General features: G+C 43.7%; 1 protein-coding gene across 1 annotated transcript in view; it reads left to right on the plus strand.

Annotated features, from left to right (window-relative positions):
- Positions 1-17836, plus strand: part of EIF2AK4 (eukaryotic translation initiation factor 2 alpha kinase 4) — a 396156-nt gene that overhangs the window by 185783 nt on the left and 192537 nt on the right. Inside the window, exon 21 of the mRNA XM_053697714.1 lies at positions 6894-7130. Within this exon, the coding sequence (XP_053553689.1) occupies positions 6894-7130 (237 nt within the window). The remainder of the gene's footprint in view (positions 1-6893; positions 7131-17836) is intronic.

The following is a 17836-nucleotide window of genomic DNA, read 5'->3' on the forward strand; positions in this document are numbered from 1 at the left end:
CATGTTTGCTCAATGGATTTTGTTTATCGCTGTTACAGTAAAAGTATTTTTTTTCAGCCACTGATTAAGTCGAAAGTTTTTTTTTTTTGTTAACAAGATTTTAATCTTCTATAATTTTCTCATATAAGAAAGTGGCTGCAGTTTAAATGCTCTTCAATAATTGGATTTTAACAGTTCCAAATGTATAGCAAAATGTACATTTCAGCACCGGCCGCTAGTGACAGACTATACAAGAGTGATGAAGAGATGCTTATGAATCTAGACCATATATACTGTACATACGTCCAAAATGACGGTTTCTCCAACATAGGTGTGTCCGGTCCACGGCGTCATCCTTACTTGTGGGATATTCTCTTCCCCAACAGGAAATGGCAAAGAGCCCAGCAAAGCTGGTCACATGATCCCTCCTAGGCTCCGCCTACCCCAGTCATTCTCTTTGCCGTTGTACAGGCAACATCTCCACGGAGATGGCTTAGAGTTTTTTAGTGTTTAACTGTAGTTTTTATTATTCAATCAAGAGTTTGTTATTTTAAAATAGTGCTGGTATGTACTATTTACTCAGAAACAGAAAAGAGATGAAGATTTCTGTTTGTATGAGGAAAATGATTTTAGCAACCGTTACTAAAATCCATGGCTGTTCCACACAGGACTGTTGAGAGGAATTAACTTCAGTTGGGGGAACAGTGAGCAGTCTCTTGCTGCTTGAGGTATGACACATTCTAACAAGACGATGTAATGCTGGAAGCTGTCATTTTCCCTATGGGATCCGGTAAGCCATGTTTATTAAGATTGTAAATAAGGGCTTCACAAGGGCTTATTAAGACTGTAGACTTTTTCTGGGCTAAATCGATTCATTATTAACACATATTTAGCCTTGAGGAATCATTTAATCTGGGTATTTTGATAAGTTTATATCGGCAGGCACTTTTTTAGACACCTTTCTCTTTAGGGGCTTTCCCAAATCATAGGCAGAGCCTCATTTTCGCGCTGGTGTTGCGCACTTGTTTTTGAGAGGCATGACATGCAGTCGCATGTGTGAGGAGCTCTGATACATAGAAAAGACTTTCTGAAGGCGTCATTTGGTATCGTATTCCCCTTTGGGCTTGGTTGGGTCTCAGCAAAGCAGACACCAGGGACTGTAAAGGGGTTAAAGTTAAGAACGGCTCCGGTTCCGTTATTTTAAGGGTTAAAGCTTCCAAATTTGGGGTGCAATACTTTTAAGGCTTTAAGACACTGTGGTGAAATTTTGGTGAATTTTGAACAATTCCTTCATATTTTTTCGCAATTGCAGTAATAAAGTGTGTTCAGTTTAAAATTTAAAGTGACAGTAACGGTTTTATTTTAAAACGTTTTTTGTACTTTGTTATCAAGTTTATGCCTGTTTAACATGTCTGAACTACCAGATAGACTGTGTTCTGAATGTGGGGAAGCCAGAGTTCCTTCTCATTTAAATAAATGTGATTTATGTGACAATGACAATGATGCCCAAGATGATTCCTCAAGTGAGGGGAGTAAGCATGGTACTGCATCATTCCCTCCTTCGTCTACACGAGTCTTGCCCACTCAGGAGGCCCCTAGTACATCTAACGCGCCAATACTCCTTACTATGCAACAATTAACGGCTGTAATGGATAATTCTGTCAAAAACATTTTAGCCAAAATGCACACTTATCAGCGTAAGCGCGACTGCTCTGTTTTAGATACTGAAGAGCATGACGACGCTGATAATAATGGTTCTGAAGGGCCCCTAAACCAGTCTGATGGGGCCAGGGAGGTTTTGTCTGAGGGAGAAATTACTGATTCAGGGAACATTTCTCAACAAGCTGAACCTGATGTGATTACGTTTAAATTTAAGTTGGAACATCTCCGCATTCTGCTTAAGGAGGTATTATCCACTCTGGATGATTGTGACAAGTTGGTCATCCCAGAGAAACTATGTAAAATGGACAAGTTCCTAGAGGTCCCGGGGCTCCCAGAAGCTTTTCCTATACCCAAGCGGGTGGCGGACATTGTAAATAAAGAATGGGAAAGGCCCGGTATTCCTTTCGTCCCTCCCCCCATATTTAAAAAATTGTTTCCTATGGTCGACCCCAGAAAGGACTTATGGCAGACAGTCCCCAAGGTCGAGGGAGCGGTTTCCACTTTAAACAAACGCACCACTATACCCATAGAAGATAGTTGTGCTTTCAAAGATCCTATGGATAAAAAATTAGAAGGTTTACTTAAAAAGATGTTTGTTCAGCAGGGTTACCTTCTACAACCAATTTCATGCATTGTCCCTGTCGCTACAGCCGCGTTTCTGGTTCGATGAGCTGGTAAAGGCGGTCGATAGTGATTCTCCTCCTTATGAGGAGATTATGGACAGAATCAATGCTCTCAAATTGGCTAATTCTTTCACCCTAGACGCCACTTTGCAATTGGCTAGGTTAGCGGCTAAGAATTCTGGGTTTACTATTGTGGCGCGCAGAGCGCTTTGGTTGAAATCTTGGTCAGCTGATGCGTCTTCCAAGAACAAGCTACTTAACATTCCTTTCAAGGGGAAAACGCTGTTTGGCCCTGACTTGAAAGAGATTATCTCTGATATCACTGGGGGTAAGGGCCATGCCCTTCCTCAGGATCGGCCTTTCAAGGCCAAAAATAAACCTAATTTTCGTCCCTTTCGTAGAAACGGACCAGCCCAAAGTGCTACGTCCTCTAAGCAAGAGGGTAATACTTCTCAAGCCAAGCCAGCTTGGAGACCAATGCAAGGCTGGAACAAGGGAAAGCAGGCCAAGAAACCTGCCACTGCTACCAAGACAGCATGAAATGTTGGCCCCCGATCCGGGACCGGATCTGGTGGGGGGCAGACTCTCTCTCTTCGCTCGGGCTTGGGCAAGAGATGTTCTGGATCCTTGGGCGCTAGAAATAGTCTCCCAAGGTTATCTTCTGGAATTCAAGGGGCTTCCCCCAAGGGGGAGGTTCCACAGGTCTCAGTTGTCTTCAGACCACATAAAAAGACAGGCATTCTTACGTTGTGTAGAAGACCTGTTAAAAATGGGAGTGATTCATCCTGTTCCATTAGGAGAACAAGGGATGGGGTTCTACTCCAATCTGTTCATAGTTCCCAAAAAAGAGGGAACGTTCAGACCAATCTTAGATCTCAAGATCTTAAACAAGTTTCTCAAGGTTCCATCGTTCAAAATGGAAACCATTCGAACAATTCTTCCTTCCATCCAGGAAGGTCAATTCATGACCACGGTGGATTTAAAGGATGCGTATCTACATATTCCTATCCACAAGGAACATCATCGGTTCCTAAGGTTCGCATTCCTGGACAAGCATTACCAGTTCGTGGCGCTTCCTTTCGGATTAGCCACTGCTCCAAGGATTTTCACAAAGGTACTAGGGTCCCTTCTAGCTGTGCTAAGACCAAGGGGCATTGCTGTAGTACCTTACTTGGACGACATTCTGATTCAAGCGTCGTCCCTTCCTCAAGCAAAGGCTCACACGGACATTGTCCTGGCCTTTCTCAGATCTCACGGATGGAAAGTGAACGTGGAAAAGAGTTCTCTATCTCCGTCAACAAGGGTTCCTTTCTTGGGGACAATAATAGACTCCTTAGAAATGAGGATTTTTCTGACAGAGGCCAGAAAAACAAAACTTCTAGACTCTTGTCGGATACTTCATTCCGTTCCTCTTCCTTCCATAGCGCAGTGCATGGAAGTGATAGGTTTGATGGTAGCGGCAATGGACATAGTTCCTTTTGCGCGCATTCATCTAAGACCATTACAACTGTGCATGCTCAGTCAGTGGAATGGGGACTATACAAACTTGTCTCCGAGGATACAAGTAAATCAGAGGACCAGAGACTCACTCCGTTGGTGGCTGTCCCTGGACAACCTGTCACAAGGGATGACCTTCCGCAGACCAGAGTGGGTCATTGTCACGACCGACGCCAGTCTGATGGGCTGGGGCGCGGTCTGGGGATCCCTGAAAGCTCAGGGTCTTTGGTCTCGGGAAGAATCTCTTCTACCGATAAATATTCTGGAACTGAGAGCGATATTCAATGCTCTCAAGGCTTGGCCTCAGCTAGCGAGGGCCAAGTTCATACGGTTTCAATCAGACAACATGACAACTGTTGCATACATCAACCATCAGGGGGGAACAAGGAGTTCCCTGGCGATGGAAGAAGTGACCAAAATCATTCTATGGGCGGAGTCTCACTCCTGCCACCTGTCTGCTATCCACATCCCAGGAGTGGAAAATTGGGAAGCGGATTTTCTGAGTCGTCAGACATTGCATCCGGGGGAGTGGGAACTCCATCCGGAAATCTTTGCCCAAGTCACTCAACTGTGGGGCATTCCAGACATGGATCTGATGGCCTCTCGTCAGAACTTCAAAGTTCCTTGCTACGGGTCCAGATCCAGGGATCCCAAGGCGGCTCTAGTGGATGCACTAGTAGCACCTTGGACCTTCAAACTAGCTTATGTATTCCCGCCGTTTCCTCTCATCCCCAGGCTGGTAGCCAGGATCAATCAGGAAAGGGCGTCGGTGATCTTGATAGCTCCTGCGTGGCCACGCAGGACTTGGTATGCAGTTCTGGTGAATATGTCATCGGCTCCACCATGGAAGCTACCTTTGAGACGAGACCTTCTTGTTCAAGGTCCGTTCGAACATCCGAATCTGGTCTCACTCCAGCTGACTGCTTGGAGATTGAACGCTTGATCTTATCGAAGCGAGGGTTCTCAGATTCTGTTATCGATACTCTTGTTCAGGCCAGAAAGCCTGTAACTAGAAAGATTTACCACAAAATTTGGAAAAAATATATCTGTTGATGTGAATCTAAAGGATTCCCTTGGGACAAGGTTAAGATTCCTAAGATTCTATCCTTCCTTCAAGAAGGATTGGAAAAAGGATTATCTGCAAGTTCCCTGAAGGGACAGATTTCTGCCTTGTCTGTGTTACTTCATAAAAAGCTGGCAGCTGTGCCAGATGTTCAAGCCTTTGTTCAGGCTCTGGTTAGAATCAAGCCTGTTTACAAACCTTTGACTCCTCCTTGGAGTCTCAACTTAGTTCTTTCAGTTCTTCAGGGGGTTCCGTTTGAACCCTTACATTCCGTTGATATTAAGTTATTATCTTGGAAAGTTTTGTTTTTGGTTGCAATTTCTTCTGCTAGAAGAGTTTCAGAATTATCTGCTCTGCAGTGTTCTCCTCCTTATCTGGTGTTCCATGCAGATAAGGTGGTTTTACGTACTAAACCTGGTTTTCTTCCAAAAGTTGTTTCTAACAAAAACATTAACCAGGAGATTATCGTACCTTCTCTGTGTCCGAAACCAGTTTCGAAGAAGGAACGTTTGTTGCACAATTTGGATGTTGTTCGCGCTCTAAAATTCTATTTAGATGCTACAAAGGATTTTAGACAAACATCTTCCTTGTTTGTTGTTTATTCCGGTAAAAGGAGAGGTCAAAAAGCAACTTCTACCTCTCTCTCTTTTTGGATTAAAAGCATCATCAGATTGGCTTACGAGACTGCCGGACGGCAGCCTCCCGAAAGAATCACAGCTCATTCCACTAGGGCTGTGGCTTCCACATGGGCCTTCAAGAACGAGGCTTCTGTTGATCAGATATGTAGGGCAGCGACTTGGTCTTCACTGCACACTTTTACCAAATTTTACAAGTTTGATACTTTTGCTTCTTCTGAGGCTATTTTTGGGAGAAAGGTTTTGCAAGCCGTGGTGCCTTCCATCTAGGTGACCTGATTTGCTCCCTCCCTTCATCCGTGTCCTAAAGCTTTGGTATTGGTTCCCACAAGTAAGGATGACGCCGTGGACCGGACACACCTATGTTGGAGAAAACAGAATTTATGTTTACCTGATAAATTACTTTCTCCAACGGTGTGTCCGGTCCACGGCCCGCCCTGGTTTTTTAATCAGGTCTGATAATTTATTTTCTTTAACTACAGTCACCACGGTTTCATATGGTTTCTCCTATGCAAATATTCCTCCTTAACGTCGGTCGAATGACTGGGGTAGGCGGAGCCTAGGAGGGATCATGTGACCAGCTTTGCTGGGCTCTTTGCCATTTCCTGTTGGGGAAGAGAATATCCCACAAGTAAGGATGACGCCGTGGACCGGACACACCGTTGGAGAAAGTAATTTATCAGGTAAACATAAATTCTGTTTTTGTATATTTTCAGTGTTGGTTGCCCATGCACAAAATAACGGTATAATTCCAAAATGTATGAAATAAAAATATCAAAAAGTTCTGTTTGGCATTTCATCAAATGCTTTTAGCTTTCAAATTTCACGAAAAGGGGAAAAATGGTCCCGGAAGACTTTTGAAAAGTATTGAGGAAATGGATTGTGTTTGCCTTAAACCGGACTGGCCCATGTTATGTATAGAGCCTTTTTTTCATTGGCCGATAGCTTTTAAGTTGGAAAAACAGTGGGAAAGATTAGATGACAGATCGTAATCGACCCCTGTGTGTTTAACCTCTGCAAAGGGACTAAACGCACTGCTAATTCCCCCTTCTTACTATGGCCTAGTTTATATTGATGTGGTAAATTTTGGAAACTGGGGAAAAAAACATTTATCTCCATTAAAGTCTATGGAGAATGTTTGTTACCATCAGTTTACAAATTTTACCACCTCAATTTAAACCAGGTATATAATAGGCTTTACCCATAAACAATATTGATTCTTATTTAAATATATTTGTTTTTGTTCAGTCCTTAATGTTCCCATATTTAGTTCTTTTATGTGTCTAGACAAGAGAAATGTGTTAGACTACAACATTAGATGCAGCAGGTCCCTCTAGGGAATGGTTTCATCATTGCCTTCACTAGGAAAATGCTAGAAAATCATAAGTTGTTTTTAGGCCTAATTTAATTTAAAGCGTATGATTTGTTTTGTAGAGGAAAGTTATTGCCTGGCTGTTAAACCACGATCCAGCATCCCGTCCGACTGCCATGGAACTGCTTAAGTGCGATATTCTACCCCCACCACAACTGGAAGAATCAGAGCTCCATGAGGTTCTCCATCATACGTTAGCCAATATTGATGGCAAAGCTTATCGCACAATGATGAACCAGATTTTTTCCCAGAGAATAACGCCTGCTATGGACTATACTTATGACAGTGATATTTTGAAGGTATCTTATACTAAAACCATGTACTGATTAAATTGGTTACTGCAATATTGGGAACGACCAGCAACTCTGGAGCTTTACTATGTTAAAGAGATATAAAACTCTAAAGACATGCTAGATAGAATGATGTATTCAAAGCAAAGATTAGCCTTAGAATATGAAGCTGTTTTTTACAATTATATTAGTTATTTTAATATTGAAGATATAAGCTTAAGGTGTTAATTTCTGTAAAGTACTTCAGTAATGCGCGCTGTTATGTTTAAACATGTTTCGCCTGGTCTATTACTCCTGCTGAGGACAGTTAGGGACAGATGTGGAAACAGTGTTAGATTACTGCCTTATTTGCACATGCTCATTTATTGCCTTTTTTATGGTGGTGAGAGTCCTTGAAATTCCTTACTTTTGGCAAGGCATAGACACCCTACACCAAAATCTTTAATATCCCTCCTACTTCCCTGACCCTCCCAGTATTTTTTTTGCTTTGTAAAGGAGGCTGGCAAAGATTGAGGTGCTCTGTATTTACTTGGATAGTTCCTGAAACAGAGGGTCATAGGAGAGTCCTGACTGTGCAAAGTAAATATTCTCTATGCAATTATGGTCACAAGCCTGCCACAGGGTTGCTGGGGCAGTTCCCTTAGCCTCCTCCTGCTTGGCCGTGAAGATGTACTTCCTCTGTATAGCCTCTCCGGTTATTTACAGTACAGTATGGGTCCTCATTACAGAGGGCTTATACAATTTTTTTTTCAAAGTTATGTCCTGTTTTGCTGTGATATCTCTAAAAATGTTTTCTAAAGTACTGGCCCTTTAACAATTCCATGTAGCATTGCAGCCGCCATTTTTAGCGCTCCTTGCTCTGACAGTAGCTGCAGGAGTGCTAGGAATGCTACGGGTTTGCCATTTGTGGTTGGAAGGGAGAAAACAGAACCTTATGGACATTTTTACTTTGGAGTGGAAGCGGTAACCACTATTTCTTTCATGTAAGTGGCAAGAGTCCATGATCTTGTGACGTATTGGGATATACATTCCTACCAGGAGGATGCAAAGTTTCTCAAACCTCAAAATGCCTATAAATACACCTCCCACCACACTCATACCTTAGTTTTACTAAATTTGCTTCCTGTGGAGGTGGTGAAGTAAGTTGTGCTTGATTTCTTCTGTGATAGGCGCTTCTAAGCATTCTAAAGCCCAATTCCTCTGAGTACAGTGTTTGTCAGAGGGATGTGAAGAGGGAGTATTGCCTATTGATTTTATGGTTTCACCCATGGGAAATATATTCAAATGCTCACTTTAATCGGTCGCAGAGATTCATCTTTTCAGATCAACGTTATACTCCTTTACCATTACCTTTGCTGATATTTTGCAGTACTGGTTTGGCTGTCTGCTATATGTGGATGGGTGTCTTCTGGTAAGTATGTATCATTTTTTAAGACACACTCTCAGCTATGTTTGGTGCTTTATATTGTATTGTAAAGTTTTAAATATTTGTGTTTCTTATATTTGCCATGAGTCAGGTCTATGTATATTTCCCTTTTTTGCAGACTATCAGTTTCAGTATGGAAAGTTATGTTTGGGAAGATTATTTAAATTTTTTATTACCTTAATATGACTTTGTTTCCAAAAAAAATTGCGGGCAAACTAGGCTCACTAGGACGCAAAATGCAGTTTTTTTATGGCGTCATTCTTGGCGCAATTTTTTTTTTTGGTGCGAAGTTGCGTCTATAGTTACGCGTCTCGTCATTTCCTGCGTCCTTGTCGACGTTGGTTCTTTTGGTGTGAAGTTGCACTTGTTATGACGCGAGTTGCGTCATTTCCTGGTGTTAGCTTTGGCGCTAAAACATTTTTTCACTTCCTTTTGCGTCATGCATCATACTTGGCGGCAATTTTTTTGTTGTATATTACCCCTCTTCCTTTAATGGTTCTGGTTCTCTTTATATTTTTAAGAGCTATGCTGCTTATTTTTTTGCATCTTACTTTAGCATTTTTTTCCCATTACTGAAACTGCTATATGAGGAAATTGGATATTTTGTTTAAATGTTGTTGTTTTTTTTTTTTTTACATTTTGCAAGATGTCTCAGTCTGATCCTGCTTCTGATGTTGCTGTAGACACCATGCTGCCTGAACACAGTCCTACCAAAGCTAAGTGTGTCTGTTGTAAATTAGCTGATGTTATTTCTCCAGCTCAATTATGTGGCATTTGTCATGGCAAGCTGTTGAATGCTGATAATGTTTCTATTAGTACAAATACATTGTTGTTTCTTCAACATCTACCTGATATTCCTGCAGATGTAAAGAATTATATTGCTGCAGCTATAGAAAAGGCTATGTCTGCTATTCCGCCTTCAAATGAACATAAAAGGTCTTTTAAAACTTCTCATAATTCTGATGAAATTTGTATTGACCGACAACATACTAAAGTATCCTCTGCTGATGAGGATCTCTCTGGTTCAGAGGATCCTGAATCAGACTTTGAAATTGGCAAATCTTCCTATATGTTTAAGATTGATTATATTCGTTCTTTGTTGAAGGAAGTTTTGGTTACTGAATAGTCTAGTTCTCTTGATAACAAAGCCAGTAAATGTTTAAATTCTGTTTTTAAAACTCCATAGGTTGCTCCTGAGGTTTTTCCTATTCCAGATGCCTTTTCTGATATGATTACTAAGGAATGGTCTAAGCCTGGTTCTTCTTTTAATCTTTCTTCTAGGTTTATGAAGTCATATCCTTTATCTGTGGCTAATTTAGAGTTTTGGGACAAAGTCCCTAAAGTTGATGGGGCTATTTCCACTCTTGCCAAATGTACTACTATTCCTATGGAAGATAGTACTTCTTTTAAGGATTCTTTAAACAGGAAGATTTAATCTTTTTTCTCAGAAAAGCTTATTTACATTCTGGTTATATTCTTAGACCTGACATTTCTATGGCTGATGTGGCTGCTGCTTCAACTTTTTGGTTTGACAGTTTATCTCGTCAGGTAGAAGATTCTGATTTGTCTTGCATTGTTCTTCTGCTTCAACATGCTTATCATTTCATTTGTGATGCTATATTTGACATAATTAAGATCAATGTTAAATCTGTCTTTAGCTATTTTAGCTAGAAGAGCTTTATGGCTTAAATCTTGGAATGCTGACATGGTGTCTAAATCTTGATTACTAGCTCTATCTTTCCAGGGTAAGAATTTATTTGGTTCTCAATTGGATTCTATTATTTCCACTATCACTGGGGGGAAGGGAGTTTTTTTTACCCCAAGATAAAGTCTAAGGGTAAATTTAAGGCTCCTAATCATTTTCGTTCCTTTCGTCAGAATAAAGAACAAAAAAACACTCCTTCCCCTAAGGCCTCTGGTTCCAATTGGAGACAATCTTCAAATTGTAATAAGACCAAGCCTTATTAAAAAAAAAATGAAAACCAGACCCTAAGACTGCATGAAGGTACGGCCCTCATTCCAGTCCAGTTGGTGGGGGGGCAGATTGAAATTATTTCAGGAAATTTGGACAGGTTCTGTGGATTCTGAATATTGTGTCTCAAGGGTATTGAATAGGTTTCAGAATAAGACCTCCCGTGGGAAGATTCTTTCTTTCTCATGTGCCAACAAACCCTGTGAAGGTTCAGGCTTTTCTGAAATGTGTTTCAGATCTAGAGCTTTCAGGGGTGATTGTACCAGTTCCTCTCCAGGAACAGGGGTTGGGGTTCTATTCAAATCTATTCATTGTTCCAAAGAAAGATACTTTTTTCAGACCAGTTCTGGATCTAAAGTTTTTAAATCATTTTGTAAGAGTACCAACTTTCAAGATGGTGACTATAAGGACTATTCTGCCTTTTGTTCAGCAAGGGCATTTTATGTCCACAATAGACTTACAGGATGCTTAACTTCATATTCCAATCCATCCAGACCACTATCGGTTTCTGAGATCCTCTTTTTCTAGACAAGCATTACCAATTTGTTGCTCTTCCATTTGGCCTAGCGACAGCTCCAAGAATCTTTTCGAAGGTTCTCGGTGCCCTTCTATCTGTAATCAGAGAGCAGGGTATTGCAGTGTTTCCTTATTTGGATGATATCTTGGTACTAGCTCAACCTTTTCATTTAGCAGAATCTCACTCGAAATGACTAGTGTGGTTTCTTCAAAGGCATGGTTGGAGGATCAATTTACAAAAGAGTTTCTTGATTCCTCAAACAAGGGGCACCTTTTTAGGTTTCCATATAGATTCAGCGTCCATGACTCTGCCTTTAACAGACAAGAGGCAAATGAAATTGGTTTTAGCTTGTCTAAACCTTCAGTCTCGATCATTCCCTTCAGTGGCTATGTACATGGAAGTTTTAGGTCTTATGACTGCAGCATCCGACGCATTCCCTTTTGCTTGTTTTTATATGAGACCTCTGCAGCTTTGCATGCTGAATCAATGGTGCAGGGATTATACTCAGATATCACAACTGATATACTTAAATCCCAACATTAAACTCTCTCTGTCTTGGTGGTTGCACCATCACCGTATAGTTCAATGGGCCTCTTTTGTTCGTCATTCCTGGACTGTGATCTCAACAGATATAAGTCTTACAGGTTGGGGAGCTGTCTGGGGGTCTCTGACAGCACAAGGGGTTTGGAAGCCTCAAGAAACGAGGTTACCAATCAATATTTTAGAACTCTGTGCTATTGTCAGAGCTCTTCAGGCTTGGCCTCTATTAAAGAGAGAACTTTTATTTCATTTTCAGACAGACAATATCACAACAGTGGCATATGTCAATCATCAGGGAGGGACTTGCAGCTCTTTAGCAATGAAGTATCTCTGATACTTTCTTGGGCGGAGTCCAACTCTTGTCTAATTTCTGCGATTCATATTCCAGGTGTAGACAATTGTGAAGCAGATTATCTCAGTTGTCATACTTTGCATCCGGGAGAGTGGTCGCTCCAGAAATAGATCTGATGGCCTCCCGTTTGAACAACATACTTTCCAGATATCTTTCCAGATCCAAGGATCCTTAGGCGGAGATGGTGGATGTTTTAGCAGTTCCTAATCATAATAGAACAATCTCATGTGTTTCTGAAAACACCAGCGTGGCCTGAGAGATTTTGGTATGTGGATCTTGTCTGGATATGCAGTTGCCAACCTTGGCCACTTCCTTTAAAGGGACAGTAAACCTTAAAAATAATTTTATATAATTCTGCACATAGTGCAGAATTATATAACATTATATTAGCCAAATATTTTCCCCTATTAATTTTTAAAAGAAAGCGCTGTTTCACAGACCCGCTCTCTGCTGAGCGGGTCTGTTATATTTCCTCAGCGCATCGGGCCAGCTGTATAGTCACAGCCTGGCCCGACCGCTCCATAAGACTAAGTGCAGCTCGCTCCTGTGACAGTTTTTTTAGGATTTCTTTACAGTTTCTTTAGGATGGTTTGGATAAGGGTTTGTCTGCAAATACTTTGAAGGGACAAATCTCTGCTCTTTCTGTCTTATTTCATAGAAAGATTGCTAAGCTTCCTGATATTCACTGTTTTGTTCAGGCTTTGATTCGTATCAAGCCTGTTATTAAATCAATCTCTCTTGCTTGGAGTCTTAATTTGGTTTTAAAGATTTTGCAGGCTCCTCTTTTTGATCCTATGCATTCTTTGGATATTAAACTACTTTCTTGGAAAGTGTTATTTCTTTTGGCTATCTCTGTTGCTAGAAGAGTTTAAGTTGTTGGCTCTCTCTTGTGAGTCTCCTTATCTGATTTTCTATCAAGATAAAGCAGGTTCATATGTTCTTTTGTTTGTCGTCAGAGCTCAGGTAATGTCGGCGGCTACCTGGAAGATATTTTGAATCAACTCTTTTGATGTACCAGCTACTTATTCTAAAAAGCTATTGTGATTGCTTTGCAGTCTTGAATGGTGGGTCAATGTTGCAAGGAGTCGTCCACTCATACTAGGATTTCACACTCATCACAAGCTTATTTTCAATCTAACTGCCAGAAGTTGTAGTTTCTACCCCAGGTGCCTATATTTTGGTGCATAGCAGTAGTGGGTCTGATGATAGCAGCATCATAAGCCATTTAGTTTACAAGGTTCCCTTGCATCTACTTCAGCTTTGTGTGCTGAAGCAGTGAAATGCAGTCTGGAACAAACTGTCTCAGTGAATCCATCTGGAATCATCTATCATAAATTATATTGCTAAGTGGACATTTCCATTTTAATTTCTTGGGGTAGAGTCTTTCTTCATCCATCGCAGTAATTCTTTACCTCAGATGCCATTCTTTTGTATTAGTTGTGGTTTGGGGATCTTGAAGGTCCCAGGGAGTTTGGTCTTCTCACTAGGCGAGGTTACCATGAACGTATCTTGGAACTCCATGTGATCCTCAGAGCTCTTCAGGGTTTTTTTCTCTTCCTATTGAACCGTTCCTTTCTTTTTCAGTCCAACAATCGTATGGAGTAGCCAGTTATCAGTCATTACGATGGTACTCGCTTCGCTCTAGTAATGAATGTAATTCTCACATACTGATTTGTGCAGTAGCTCATCACTGAATATTCTCTTTTCAAGGGTTATCATTTGGGATAAAAGTTGACGCTGGAGTTTCCAGAGGATCGACTTGAATAGATAACATTGTGCTCACGCACATGGAGTTACCTAGGAGTCAGCACTGATTGGCTTAAATGCAAGACTATCAAAAGAATTGAAATAAGGGGGCAGTTTGCAGAGGCTTAGATACAAGGTAATCACAGAGGTAAAAAGTGTATTAATATAACTCTGTTGGTTATGCAAAACTAGGGTAATAATAGGTGTGACGGATAGCCCGGCTACCCCGACTGGGTAGCTCCGCCAAACGGGTCCTGCTTCCCCCTGCCGACTGCAGCTATGTAGTTGGCAAGTGGCCACAGCCTGTAACCACCCCTGATGCCCGACAACACCAGTATTCACAGTATTCAGGGTCCCACCGTGTGGCAGACTCTGGCTGCCCAGGCTAGGTAGCTGTGCCAGAGGGTCCTTTCTCTGCCTGGAACAGGCTGCTATGTAGCCCAGGAAAGTGATTTTAGCAGGAGCCCACCCAAATAACTAGACATACTAGCATTCAGGTGAAACAGGAACTGATTTTATTGGGAAACACACACTCCTTTTATACATAAAACTTACCTTGATAAGACACTGGACAATCCCTATTCCAGTGTGTCATTTGAAAGCTCTCGGTCCCCAGATGCCACAGTCCAAAATGCGGTGTGATTAGTTACTGGGGACCAGAGATACAGTCCGTTGAAGTTATGGGGGAAGGGGTGTCCAAAATTCCCGGTTCCCAAAGGAGCTCCCCTCCAGTAATTCAACCACCTCTTGTCCTTAGGGGCTACCAATCCCCAAAATAGTGGAGCTCTGGAGTGACCTGGGGTAATGTTAGCAGGGTCCTGCTGTTCTGTGGTCGGAGTTTCAAGAGCCCGGCCAGCCTTAGAGGGGTTAGGCGGGTGTCCGTTGTGAGGCGGCCGACCGGGAGTTTCAGGAGCCTGGCCAGCCTAGGAGGGGTTTTCCCTTTCATAGATCAGCTCTTCCATGACCAAGTGTACACAGCAACACAACAAATAGCACGCATCTTGGAGATCCCGTAAGCCATGAAATGGCTAAATCTAATGTAACAGGGAGTGAGCCATGGAGTGGGGGGTAGCCTCAGCTGTCTGGTATCCGTGACATCTCCCCCCCTCCAGTTCGGCAGACCCGGCTAGACCCTTAACGGGTCGGCCTGGGGCTGTCCGATGGTGGCCCTCCACTTCTTGGTTGCTGGGAGAGGTTATCCCATCTCTCCTGAGCTTGGGACATCCTAGGGGGTTCCTGCTGGCGTTTATACCCTAGGCGCAGGGATAGTCACACGATGCAAAGTCTTAAACAAGTTTGACAAGGCCGGCTCCCAAACAGTTGCTCTCCCACAAGTTCTAGTGTCTTTAGGTTCCATGGCCACACTGCCTCCCTCTGTGACACTGTTGAGTACTGGCTGACCCACCCATAAACAAAGCCAGTGCCGGTTTTCCGGCTGTATTCCCAGACCGGAGGGTGAGGTTGCTCCTTGGTGGGGCAAGCAAAGCTTGTGTGCCCAAACGTGTGGCACCAACTGCTTGAGCTTTTATCCTCCTTGCCCAATGCAACACCTGCCCCCGGTGAGAAATTCTCCTGGGCGGAAAAAGGGTAGAGAAGATGCCCAGCTACTGGGGAGAGAGAGACGGGCTGTCTCTTCTCTTGGAAGGGGATCTGCTGCTGGTGAGGGAGGCCGACTACCTCGGCGTCCTGAGAAACTGTGTTGCTGCTGGGGAGGGAGACTGGCTGTCTTCGCTCCCTGGAAGGGGTGCTGCTACTGGGGATAGAGACCGGCTGTCTCCGCTCCCTGCAAGGGGTTCTGCTGCTGGGGAGAGAGACCAACTGTTTCCTCTCCCAGAAAGGGATTCTGCCACTCGGGTCAGAGACCCCCGGTCTCCTCTCCCTGCAAGGGGTTCTGCCGCTGGGAAGAGATATTGATATCCGTCTCTCCCTGCAAGGGGTTCTGTGTAAGGGGAGGGAGGACGACTACCTCCGCCACTGGGGAGAGAGACCAACTGTCTTCTCTCCCAGGAAGGGGTTCTGTGTAAGGGGAGGGAGGAAGACTACCTCCTCTCCCAGGGGATGGCTCTGCCGCTGGGGAGAGAGACCGACTGTCTCCCCTCCCTGCTCCTGGCTCTGCCACTGGGGAGAGAGACCTACTGTCTCCTCTCCCAGTAAGGGGTTCTGCGTAAGGGGAGGGAGGACGACTACCTCCGCTCCCAAGGGATGGCTCTGCTGCTGGGGAGAGAGACCGACTGTCTCCTCGCCCTGCTCCTGTCTCTGTCGCTGGGGAGAGAGACTGAATGTCTCCTCTTCTAGGAAGGGGTTCTGCTAACGGGGAGGGAGGACGACTACCTCTGCTCCCAGGGATGGCTCTCTCCTGCTGTGGAGAGAGACTGACTGTCTCCTCTCCCTGCTCCTGGCTCTGCCGCTGGGGAGAGAGACTGTCTCCTCTCCCGGGAAGCGGATCTGTGGGTGGGGAGAGAGGTCAGCGACCTCCTCTCCCTGGTTTCTTGGAGCTGTTGCAGGTGCTGGGTAGAGGCCCGGCGGCTCTCTGCCCTGTTGCCAGCGCTTCTGCTGGGATGGCTCCCTGGTACAAGACCATAAGCTCGGAGCCAGACTGCTGATTGGGATCCAGCAGCCCTGGGTCCCTTTTTCTTTTTTGCCACTTCTCCATGGTCGAGCTCCAGATGAATCCCAGAGGGCTGCACCCCAGATCTGTATAGCCTCGGCACACTGCTTAACAAGATCTAGCAGCCTCTTGTATTTCTCTTCCTGGTTACTTATAAAATCCAGATCGTCTAGTAGCCAGGATTCCTCCAAGAGATCCAGCAGTTCCTCTTGGAGCCCAGCGATATCCTCCAGACCCTGGTCCGTCTTGCTCCCAGTGTGGGTCCGCTCTCCTTTTTGTAAATAGTAATCCAGGACCGCCAAAGCCCTCTGTAGGGGAGCCATTCTCCAGCCATGGCTGCATCTGTATAGCGAGCCATCGTAGGGCCCGGTAGCCATCCTCCACCCACATCTCTGTCTGGACCTGTCTATCTAGGTCAGTTAGCCATTTCTTCATTGGCTGCTCTCCCAGGAAAGTCACCCCCAGAATCTCTTGTCATTCGTGGGGATGACCTTTCTATCGTCCCGCTCCTGTTGAAGAGCCTCCCACCAGAGGTCACGGCGGATCAAGTCCCTCTGTTCCAGCTCGTCCTGTAGGTAAATAGGACCATCCAGCTGGGCCAGCGCCTCCTGTACTCTCCTTAGAAACCCGGCTTCCATAGTTACCAGCTACTGTAGCACTTCTCCTTTTTCAGCAGGAATCGTGTGGAAGAAGCAGATCTCACCGCTGCCAGCCAATGTGACAGATTCCCCGGCTACCCCGACTGGGTATATCTGCTAATTGGGTCCTGCTTGCCCCCTGCCGACTGCAGCCATGTAGTTGGCAAGTGACTACAGCCTATAGCCACACCTGATGCCTAGACATACTAGCATTCAGGTGAAACAGGAACCGATTTTATTGGGAAACACACACTCCTTTTATACACAAAGCTCATCTTAATAAGACACTGGACAATCCCACAATTTTCCCGCTATTCCCTCCCCTCCAGACAGACCGGCGCCTTCATTAACAGCCATAGTCCCACAGAATCCTAGGACCCAGGGGTGGCAGTTTCGGGGTGATCCCGGGGGAGCACCGAGCTTTCAAATGTAGCCACCAATAAGCAAGCGCTATCCAGGGTGCTAAACCTAAAATGGGCTGGCTCCTAAGCTTTAAATTCCTGCTTTTCAAATAAAGATAGCAAGAAAACAAAGAAACTGTACCCAAAATTTTTCTTTTGTGATTCAGATTGAGCATGCAATTTTAAGCAACTTTCTAATTTACTCCTATTATCAAATTTTCTTCATTCTCTTGGTATGTTTATTTGAAAAGCAAGAATGTAAGTTTAGATGCCGGCCCATTTTTGGTGAACAACCTGGGTTGTCCTTGCTGATTGGACAGCACCAATAAACCAGTGCTGTCCATGGTTCTGAAACCAAACATTTGCTGGCTCCTTAGCTTAGATGCCTTCTTTTTCAAATAAAGATAGCAAGAGAAGGAAGAAAAATTGATATTAGAAGTAAATTAGAAAGTTGCTTTAAAGTGCATGATCTATCTGAATCATGAAAGAAAAAATTTGGGTTCAGTGTCCCTTTA

Source organism: Bombina bombina, chromosome 1 (genome assembly GCF_027579735.1).
Source record: "Bombina bombina isolate aBomBom1 chromosome 1, aBomBom1.pri, whole genome shotgun sequence".
NCBI classification, from domain to species: Eukaryota; Metazoa; Chordata; class Amphibia; order Anura; family Bombinatoridae; genus Bombina; species Bombina bombina.